Genomic DNA, 11,143 nt, shown 5'->3' with positions numbered 1-11,143 from the left:
CAAAGGGAACAACGTAAGACAGAAAACACAGGTCTCAAAACAAATACCTACTGGACATTTTTTTCTTCTTATTTCTAAAGTTATGTATATATATATATATATATATATTTCTAAAACTACATTAATGATACACCTATGTACATTATTTAGAAGTTCTGTTCTATTGTACTTTTTGTACATGCTGGACTTTGATTACGAATGGTCAAAAGAAAGTCATTACATAAGGCATATCTATGTACAGGTGGTTTGTCTTCAGCTCACCTGGGTCCTAGTTCTGCCATGCCCGCATGGGCAAGCACCTGCTCTGTAATAGATGAGGTACATTGGGCTCTGTACAACTGAGGGTGGCAACCTAGCCTCACTGCTGATAAATAGGCACTAGAGTCCTTCCTTGTCAAAGCCAGGTAAAATCTTCTGACACCTCTTTTGAGTGGATCTGTATCGTTTAACTCCATGCAGGTAAGAAGCTGGAAGCTCATAGAGTTGAGTGTCAGTGTGTGTGTGTGTGTGTGTGTGTGTGTGTGTGTGTGTGTGTGTGTGTGTGACCTGGCCTGGGTTATAAACCAGAGTGCATTTCCTCTTAGCCAAATCCGGGTCTACCTGTCAATCTAGACAACCGAAAGGGGGCAGGTAGAAATTTTACACCTCCAAGATTTGTGTCCTAGTCATGTTGAAATTAAATTAGGTAAATGAAGGTCAAAGTAATAGAGAGAGAGAGAAGCCGAGGGCTGGAGACGAGGAGTCGCTGTGTGGGCGCGGCGTGGGGCGGAGGGGCAGGGGTCACCCATGGGGGGGCGGCGTGGGGTGGAGGGGCAGGGGTCTCTCGCGGGGGGGCGGCGTGGGGCGGAGGGGCAGGGTCCCCCGCGGGGCGGGCTACACTTTGGATTCATTCTCTAGGTTGGCCACGTCACCGTTCCTCTCCGTCTGCTCCTCGGGGCTCTCCTCCGCCTCCGTCTCCAGCTCCGCGTGCTGGTTGAGTTTGCTGGACACGGACCAGCTGAGGGGCAGCTCGGCCCTGCTGGCCAACTCGGCCAGCTCTTTGGCGCTGAGGGCGGGCGTGCTGGTCTCGTAGGTCTCGTGGAAGCTGTTGTAGTCGACCTCGTAGAAGCCGTCCTCCAGCGTGAGGACGGGCGTGAAGCGGTAACCCCACAGGATCTCACTGGTGATGTAGGAGCTCCGCGCCTGGCACGTCATCCCTGCCGAGAGAGGCCAGACTGAGCGCGGCCGGCCTGGGCAGGCCGCCTTCCCACCGGGCCTGCACTCCGCGCGTCCCGTCCCCCTCCCCGCCCCACCCTGGCCAGGGGATCCAGGATCCCCGGAGAGAGATCCCGGAGCTGGTGGGGCGCACGCACCGTGCCTGCCTCCCGGCTGCGGCTGCACCAGGAAGACCCCGAGCACGCGCACCTGCGAGCATGTGTACCTGTGCCTCCATCCGGTCTGCACCAGGAAGACCCCGAGCACGCGCACCTGCGAGCACGCGTACCTGTGCCTCCATCCGGGCTGCACCGGGAAGACACCGAGCATGCGCACCTGTGCCTCCGTCCGGTCTGCACCGGGAAGGCACCGAGCATGCGTACCTGTGCCTCCGTCCTGCTGCACCGGGAAGGCACCGAGCATGCGTACCTGTGCCTCCGTCCTGCTGCACCAGGAAGACACCGAGCATGCGTACCTGTGCCTCCATCCGGGCTGCACCGGGAAGGCACCGAGCATGCGTACCTGTGCCTCCGTCCGGTCTGCACCGGGAAGACACCGAGCATGCGTACCTGTGCCTCCGTCCGGTCTGCACCGGGAAGACACCGAGCATGCGTACCTGTGCCTCCGTCCTGCTGCACCAGGAGGCACCGAGCATGCTCACCGTGCCTCAGTCCGGGCTGGGCCGGGAGGGCACTGAGCACGCGCACCTGTGCCCACGTCCAATCCGTACAAGAACCCTAAGGTCATGTCTCAAGTCCCTGCAGCTTTAACTGCGTTTGCCTTGCTCTTTAGAGACTCTTGGCCACGAACCTGGGAAGTAATATTAAAACATTCTCTCTGATCTTAGGACATTCCTTTTAAACTAGTACAGTTAAAGTGTATTCGTTACTTGAACTCGTTCTTTGTTGTTGTTGTGGGGCTTGAACTCAGGCGTGGGAGCTGTCCCAGAGCTGTTTTTTGTTTATTTTTGCTCAAGGTTAGTGTTCTACCACTTTGAGCCACAGCTCCACTTCCGGGTTTGGGGTGGTTAATTGAAGATGAGAGCCTCACATACTTTCTTGTCTAGGCTGGCTTCGAACCATGGTCCTCAGAGATCTCAGCCTCCTGAGTTGCTAGGATTACAGGCGTGATCCACCAATGCCCGGCCTGAACTCATTCTTTTATTTGTGTGTGTGATTTTATCTGTGAACTTCACACCACCTACTCTGTCTTGTGACTGTAAAAAGCATGTGTACACTTTTCATGGGGTGCGACGTTCTGTGCGGGACATTTCACCGGATAACTGATAGTTTATGCTCCCAGAGTTTGTCACTTGTGTTTTGGCTTGGATAAAACTACTTTTTTATGTCAGAACTCTCCCCCCACCTTCTCTCCCTCACCTCCTTCCCTTTCTTCCCTCCCTCACCTCCTTCCCTTCCTTCCTTCCCTCCCTCCCTCCCTCTTTCCCTCCCTCTCTCCCTCCTTCCCTCTCTCCCTCCCTCCCTCCCTCCCTTCCTCCTTCCTTCCTTCCTTCCTTTTTCTCTCTAATTTTTGAACTAAAGGCTTCACACTTACTAGGCAGATACTCCACCACTTAAGCCACATCCTTAGTGCTTTGTGCTTTAATTATTTTTTTGATAGTTTCTATTAAAAATTTTTTTTTTGCCCTGGAAGTTCTTGAACCACAATCCTCCCAATCTCTACTTCTCAAGTATGTGGGATTACAGGGATGAGCCATTGTGCCCAGCTGGCAGCTTTTCTTGTGATACGTTGGGAGATATCTTGTTCTTTAACAATGGACAGCATGCTTACGGCTCTCAGGACACTCCTGTGGAGCTAGTACAGTTAAGTGTGTTCACACTGGGAATCTTTCCCAGTTGTCAAAATTTGGTATTGTTTATAGAGTCTGAGCCAAGTCCCCTGACTTAGTACATCCCCGTCAGTGCATACGTAATGCTGTTGGAAATGAGTCTCCTTTAGTCTAAATCCAGTTTTGGAGTACATATATTACCTAATCTCCACATTCCTCATCCCAGACCATCTATGGTGAAAAATGTGATCCAGGAGAGTCTGACATTGTAAAGAAGGATTCTTGCTATTCAAATGCGATGCAAACAGTTCCAAGAACAAATGTAAACTTGATCGGCAACAAAACCCCCACCACACATCACCTATTGCTCAGGATCACCATAAGGTATCCAAGTCCTCAGCCAGCTGGCTAGATTCCAGCAGAACAGGGGCATGTGTCAGTTTGTATTCACAGTTTGGGCCTATTATTATCCTGGGGTGATATGATATTCATATCACAAAGCTTAATCATGTATTTGCCTCTGCCTTTTAAAGACAAGGGAGAACAGAATAACAGCACCGAGTTCCTGTTTGGGCTAATCTCTGTTATCTCATCTTTCTGTTCCTCCTGGGAGTGAGGCGTGGCCTGTTCCAGCCTGGGTAGCTGGTGTGCTGAGGGATGCTCTACAAGTTCTTGGGAGAGCAGGAACAGCAGGTTCCCGGATTCTGGGCCAAAGCACTTGTCTGTCTAACTTTTGACATCACAGTCCTGGCGTACATGGTGTGTGTGGATCAGAGAGAAGGGGGATGGGATCATCTTCCCTAGATTGAGGATAAGTCATAGATGAGAAGAAATAAGACACGAGTGTCCAGTGCAATGTAGAGCAACTGACATCATCTTTTTTTTTAAATAATTAAAACATTGTTATTATTAAGGTGATGTACAGAGGGGTTCCCACTTCATAAGCCAGGTAATGAGTACATTTCTTTTTGGATAATGTTACCTCTTTCTTCGTTTTCCTCCCATTTTTCCCTCTAGTGCCTGCCTACAAATTGTATAGTTCATTTTTCACATAGTGTCTAGTGAGTACCACTGATGCATTTCTTTATCCTTTGTCCCTTTCTGTGCATCCCTACATTCCCCCCTCAAAAAAAGATAAACAAGAAGAAAAGTTTCCATTTCCTGGAGTTCATTTTGCTAAAAATTATTTCATATGATCAGAGACGTTGTGCCTTTGTGCCCCTCCCCTAAGAGTGTCCTTCATTCTCACTGTGTGTGAATGCCTAGACTAACATGTTCTTAATGGCATTATTTATTCTATTTTATTTTTTGCTGGTTCTGGGGCTTGAACTCTGGGCCTGGGCACTGTCCCTGAAAGTTTGTACACAAGGCTAGTGCTCTACCACTTGAGTCACAGTGCCACTTCCAGTGTTTTGTGGTTAATTGGAGAAAAGCATCTCACAGACTTTTCTGCTCAGGCTGGCTTTGAACCTTGATCCTCAGATCTCAGCCTCCTGAGTAGCTAGAATTACAGGAGTGAGCCAGTGCCAAGCTATGGCATCATTTATTAAACAGACTCTTAACCATTATCCTTATTACAGCTTTGATTTTTTTTCCCCCATGGACACCATAATAAAGGCCCAGGCCTGCCATTTCCTCCTCATCTTCTCTGTCCCCTGACCCACCCTGAGCACTTGTGAGTAACAAGCTGTCTTCTTAATGACACTCATTTCCTGTTCTGTTTCCTTCCTGGACCTCAAGCCTTGAACAAACGCACTGAGCAGTGGCCGCGGCGGGTTTTGTTCTGGGTGCCTCACATATGCAGCCTGCAGCTGTACCACATCCTTGCCAAGCCTGGTGTAAGGGCTTTCGTGTGGGTTCTCTGCCCTCCCCCCGCCCCCCCCCCCGAATGGTGCCGTCCGTGGGATTTCTCCGGGTTTGGGACATTTGCTTGGACAGGATTCTGTCTTCACCCACTCCTTTCTAGCTCTGCTGCTTTACCAAGATTTTCATGGCTAAACTTGTGTCTAGTTTGCTTTTTTACTTGACTACTTTTTGATCTCTTTCCTTAGATGGACATTTAGAGAAAAGCCCTCATTTTTGTCCCCCAGTCCTGAACGGTTGAACTCAGGGCCCGAGTGCTATCCCTAAGCTTGTTTTGTTCAAGACTCTTCTTTTTTTTTTATTTTTTTCTCAAGTGATCTACCACTTGAGCCACAACTCTACTTCTAGATTTTTGGTGGTTAATTGGAGAGAAGAGTCTCATGGACTTTCCTGCCCAGGCTGGCTTCAAACCCTGATCCACAGATCTCAGCCTCTTGAGTAGTTAGCATGACAGGCGTGGCTCCACATTTTTTTTTTAACCTAAATGTTTCATTGACTCTACGCTTCGATGTGCAGTCTTCCACTGTGAGGCTGGAACTCATATTTCACCTGGTGCCTTTCCAATGTAATTGTAACCTTTTATTAGCCGTCTGACTTGAGACCTACATATAACTCACTGATCCAGCACTCTTGCGAGAAGTTTGGATTTTGCAGAAGAGACATGAACACAGTTACTCACTAATGCAAAGGACTCATTGGCAAGAGAGTGTGACTGACTACTCAGGAGAAAGGGAATCAGGAGTTACTTGTGATGCCTGAGAATGAATGGCTTTCCTGGTTGCCAGGGACTAAGAGGCTTTCTGGGACAGATGACTTATAGTGCTAAAACAGCGACACCCATGGACAAATGCAGATGCTGGTTTTACAGATAAGGGGATGGGATCTAAAGCAGAGGGAAGACGTGGACTTCTGTTAAAAGAGAATGGACACCAACACTGACTTCGGTTATGAACACTTGTTCTTTTGAAATAGGAAGAAGGGGATGGACTGAGACAAGAAGGCTGCGCTTGATTGGATGATCTGGGTCATCCTTCATTGAGGTGATGTGTGGAGAGAGCAGGCTGTCCAGAGAAAAATGGTAACGTTCCAAGGCAGTGTGGAGGGCTAGGGTGAGATTGGCCGCTGTGGCAATGCTTTGCCACTTCTAGCGTGGATTTACCCCGCAGAGGTGAGCAGAGGTGAGGACTTCAGTGAGTATTTGGTATATTTCCCCTAACACAGTCCTTTCCATCCTAACTCCAACCCTGTTGGCATTCTAGTTTGGTGTTCTGAGCAAAAGAATCCACCGAATGATCTCCCTGTTCTCATTTTCCAATGTAATGCTCTTTTTCCTTATCAGGCTGTATGAGGTAAGGCCAGATGACCTGTCTTAGCCAACAACACATTCCCCATAGGAAAGTTAGAGGCACATATACTTTGTTATAACAACTACTAGGATAAATGGGCAAAACAACTCTATAAGACAATATCAAATATCTCTCCTGCAGAAACACCAGGAGACTGTAAGGGGCTCAAGAAGCAGTATAGACAATGGAATTTTACACAGCTATTAAAGAATAATCTTATGTCCTTTGCAGGGAAATGGATGGACCTAGAACAAATCATGTGAAGTGAGGTAAGCCAAGCTCCGAGAGACCAATGATACATGTTTTCTTTCACATGTGCAAGTTAGATCTAAAATACACTGGGACATGATAACTTAGACAAGTCTCTAGACATTCATAGTGGGACCAAAGGAGGATGTTCTTAGGAGACGAACCCCAAGGCAATGCCTATGTGCCTCTGAACATGTAAATCACAATTATCAAAATGAATTCCAGAAAAAAGAAAGCAGAGTAGACACCTCCAGAGTCCAGAGAGATTGTGAGGTAGGAGTTTTGGCACAAGTGCCCTTGTACATGCTTGGCCATTGCTTAGAACCTGAATAAGCACTGTGTGTGCATGTACACGCGTGTGTATGTGTGTGCACGTGCGGTATTAGAGAACATGTTGTATAGCACTGGACGGAGGGCATGTATGATAGCTCATTCATTCATTCATTCATTCGTTCGTGTAATCAGTGAGTGCCACCTCTCCAGGCCTCCTAACTTCTTGGCACTGTCTGGCTTTCCTGTCTCATTATACTCCGCCAATGGCAGTCACTTGTAGCACTTCCATTGCTTTGACGGGTCCGCTTCCTTCCCCATTGAACATGTGTCTGTGCCCTGATAGATGGGAGAATTGTCCTGGCAGCTAAGACCTTCTCTCAGCTTTTCTTCCCCTTGGTGCTGACTTCAGATCCACTGTCCCCCAGCCCCAGACACAGCAGCCATGGGGAAAGTGCTGATGGGATATCTCAGGGTGACCTTGGGCGAGTCCTGGGGCTCCCTGGCCACCCCCTTTCACCCTTTACATTTGGTCTCCTTGGATCTTTCCCACCACCCCATGAAGGATGCTACTTCTTGCCACTCCTATTTTAGCCATGAGCAACCTTAGATGTGATTAAATGACTTCCCGAGGCCCAGTGAAAACGCCCACAAGAGCCAGGATGTGGTGGACAGTTAGGATTTGCCTCTCCACATCTGTGTCCATCATCGCCCCTGTCTTTGGGGATGCATCTTTCTTGCCCTTGCCCTGGATGGGAAGTGGAGGACTAGGCCTAAGCGGACAGCCTGGACATTCCTAAGGCCACACAGACAGACATGTGACCCAGGGCAGGTGGCTCATGCCGTGCCATTGCTCGGAGTCAATGGCAGAGATTTCTGGAACTCTTGGGAGCTGCATGAAAGGACTTTAGCCCTCCCCCCCAGGACTTGAATGGGCAGGAATTTGTGTGCCACAAGTAATGAGGTGAATTTCTAAGCTCTACACCCGCAGCCAGCAGGAGCTGCATTATGTTCTGAATAAAGAACACGCTGAGCCCCACAGAGCCGCTGTTATTTATAAAGGAGACAAGTGAACTCACTGGCTGTTCTTCACAAGAATTCCAACAGACTTTTTCTTCCAAGGAAGAAAGAATACTAGATGTTATGTGGCTCCCTATAGGCCTCTCTCTGTCTCTCTCTGTCTCTCAGAGATGTTGATATAAGAGGGATAATACTGGGCACAAAGAACTATGGAACATTCTTTGTCGTGTGAAAAGTTCATTGAAGTATCAGTAAAAAGGCAGTTAAACAAAGTGGCAACCAGTGCATGACTTGGAAAAGTCTCTGCCCCAAGAAATGGTTTTCTGGGGCAAACAAGTTTCTGTGAAACTTGTACTAGGGATTGAACTCAGGACCTTGCCCTTGTTAGGCAAGTGCTGTAGCATCTGAGCCACATTTCCTGCCTTTTGCTATTAGTTTGTTTTCTCAGATAGGTCTCTGGCTTTGACTTGAGCTGGTCTCAAATCCTGATTTTCCTATTTCTGCCTCCTGAGTAGCTGGGATTATAGGAGTACGCCACTACCCCCAGTTTGCTTGTAATTGTTTTGTAAGCAGGTGATATGAAATCAGATCTGTTGTCCACTCACGTTCATTTTGTCATGCTATGAGATGGGGCTTAAGCACTGAGACTTATTATTATTATTATTATTATTTTTTGTCAGTCATGGGCCTGAACTCTGGGCCTGGGTGCTGTCCCTCAGCTCTTCAGCTTAAGACTAGCGCTCAACCACTTGAGCTATAGCACCACTTCCGGCTTTTTCTGCTTATGTGGTGCTGAGGAATCGAACCCAGGGCTTTATGCATGCAAGACAAGCACTCTACCACTGAGCCACCTTCCCAGCCCTGTGAGACTTATTTTTTGTAACAAGGTGTTTTCTCTTAAATGTGCACAGATTGCTTTTTTTTTTTTTTTTTTTTACATCACAGTGGAACGGATGTGGTGGTGGTGTAGAGATGGCTGTCAGAAGTCAGGGCCCAATTAACTGATTTCATGCCCATAGCATGACCAACACATCCATCTTGGAGATTAAGTGGGAAATGCAAGCGGAATCAGGGTACCTCAAGCCATGTGGTGGGAAAAATGCACGAATAAAGGGGTAGGTGAAGCATTTGAAGCACACATGGCATTTATTTGGAATGAGAAAACCCAAATCTCTTGGAAATACTTCCCCTCGCCTACTGGCTTTTCTGTGAGGTTTCTGCCGCTGTGTAGCCGTTTAAAAATTGCTCCTAAAATATCTGCAGTGCAGAATGTTTAGCAGCGCCTTGCGTTTGCTGGAGCAGTGCAGGAGGCAGGCAGGCAGGCAGGCCTGATGTTTGTATAAAGCTCTGTGGAGGATTTAAAGGCTCCTGCAGAAGTCGGTGGAGGTGAGAGATGGTCTTCTTTTCTTGTTTTTCCTCCCCGCCCTTGCCCTCCTTGGTTTGTGCTAGCCTTGAGCTGAAGAGCTGAGGGACAGCGCCCAGGCTCAGAGTTCAAGCCCCATGACCACCACCACCACCACCACCAACAACAACAACAACAAAGGCAGTCCCACAGCTTCTGCTGCAAAAGGGGAAACTGAGGCAGCAGTAGCTCCAGGTCGCTCTGTTGACCGCTGTTTCCAGATCTGATGCCCGGGGCCCCTCTTCTCTTCCATTCTGCTCCTCAAATTTACAGTCTCTAGAAATGTTGCCTCCTACACTTCCAGACAGAAAACCCCTTATTCCCTCCAATGATTAATTTTGGGTTAAGTCTTTATATTAGCTGGAACCTCCCCTCTCATTTTTTTCACCCGAGATGGTTCCTGCCCAGTTTCTCGGCATCTCAGTCTCTGTGGCTTCAGCTGCATCACAGCCCCTGGTGGTATCCCGGGTGGGAGGTCCACACAGGCCCCCGCTTTATGGTTTTGTTTTCTTCTAGGCATCCTGGGAACTGTAGCCCAGATCAGACTACTCTGTTCCACAGAATGGCTTGAAACAGTGGGCTTGCGTTCCTGACCAGGGGCTGAGCACCATATAAGCCAGCAATGTGGACCCAAAGGTGTGCTGATCAAGGGAGCGGGCCCTCGACCTGGGCTGCAGGACCCCTGTGCAGATCCAGGCGTGCCTCATGCTGCAGGTGAGGAGGAGAAGGAGACTGGAGAAGAAGAAGAAATACAAGAAGGAGCAGAGAAGGGACTGAAGGAAGTCCTCGGTGGGTAGCTGGGGCCAGCTGCTGCCAGGGCCTGGCTGTGGGCACTGGGGTATCTGGGTGGGTGTAGGGCTGCAGTCTCCGTTTCCTCAGCTGTCTGGAACGCTAAGGAGATTATGTCCAAAACCTTGTCCCAGTGACTCAGAACATGGGATCGGCCGTGAATACTGGGTTCTTCCTATCCTTAGCCACGTCCAGATTTTGTCTCCTCCTCTGGCGTCCTGTCGCTGCCCCCGATGGGCTCTAAAGCTGTTCACCAAATGGTGGACACAGTTTCCCACCTGACAACGGAGCTGTCAGTGGAACCCATTAGCGGTGTCTGCGAGGCTGCCAGAGCCCTGGGAAGTGGTGTTGATAGACTCTAAGGACTTGGCCTTGTTGGTCTGTTCTTGTCCTGTCCCAGCCCAGGGCCCCCTGAGGTGCTTGCTATGTGGTGGGAATGAGGACTAGGACCCAAAGAAAAAGTTGGCCAGCTTGGCTGGGGGTGGGGGGAAGGGGCGCAAGGCAAGTGCAGGCTGGGCTGAATCTGCTCCCTTCCCTGGCAACGCTGGGGCCTTCTCTGATCAGGCCTGCCACTGCAGCTGCTCCAGGATGACCGGGAGGCCACAGCGCTCAGTGTCCGCCACAGCCCTGCTTCCCAGGGGAGAAGTCGGGACCGTGGTGGGCTCAGTGACATGCAAATCTGGGCCCATGGCAGAAGCGCTGCAAATACTCTGGGCTCTAAAACACAAACTCCTCTGGGGTGATGTCTATAGAAATCCCATGTTGGGGTCCCGATGGGAGACAGGGTCCCTCCCGCTGCTGCATTACCCCTCTGTTTCTGGGTGTCAGGATGTTCATCAGGAGGGGAGGAGAGCCGGGCCCTGGTGGCTCACATCTGCAATCCTAGCTATTCAGGAGGCTGACATCTGAGGGTCCTGGTTTGAAGCCAGCCCAAGCAGGAAAGCTTGTGAGATCCTTCTCAAAAAGCTAAGAAGTGAGGGCATGGCTCAAGTGACAAGAGTTCTAGCCTTGAGTGCAAAAGCTGAGACTGTGTCTAGGTCCTGAGTTCAAGCACCTGAGTACTAGAACAAGAAGAGGAGGAGGAGGAGGGACAGGAAAAGGAGGTGGTTGTAGTGGTGGTGGTGAAGGAGGAGGAGAAGGAGGAGGAAAAGGAGGAGGAGGGGGAGGAGGAAAAAGAGGAGGAGGAGGAGGAGGAGGAGGGACAGGAAGAGGAGGTGGTTG

At 49.5% G+C, this 11,143-nt stretch overlaps 1 protein-coding gene across 1 annotated transcript in view; it reads right to left on the bottom strand.

The window, feature by feature from the left end:
* Window positions 1-873: 873 nt before the first annotated feature.
* The window catches only part of Kcnj6 (potassium channel, inwardly rectifying subfamily J, member 6), a 34,525-nt gene continuing 24,255 nt past the window's right edge, over window positions 874-11,143 (bottom strand). Inside the window, exon 2 of the mRNA XM_013027480.1 lies at window positions 874-1,196. Coding sequence (XP_012882934.1) covers window positions 874-1,196 — 323 coding nt within the window. The remainder of the gene's footprint in view (window positions 1,197-11,143) is intronic.

The sequence above is a fragment of the Dipodomys ordii genome, unplaced genomic scaffold, assembly GCF_000151885.1.
Source record: "Dipodomys ordii isolate 6190 unplaced genomic scaffold, Dord_2.0 Scaffold104, whole genome shotgun sequence".
NCBI lineage: Eukaryota > Metazoa > Chordata > Mammalia > Rodentia > Heteromyidae > Dipodomys > Dipodomys ordii.
Note: the sequence above shows the minus strand (reverse complement) of the source record. Positions and strands in the feature narration are given on the sequence as shown.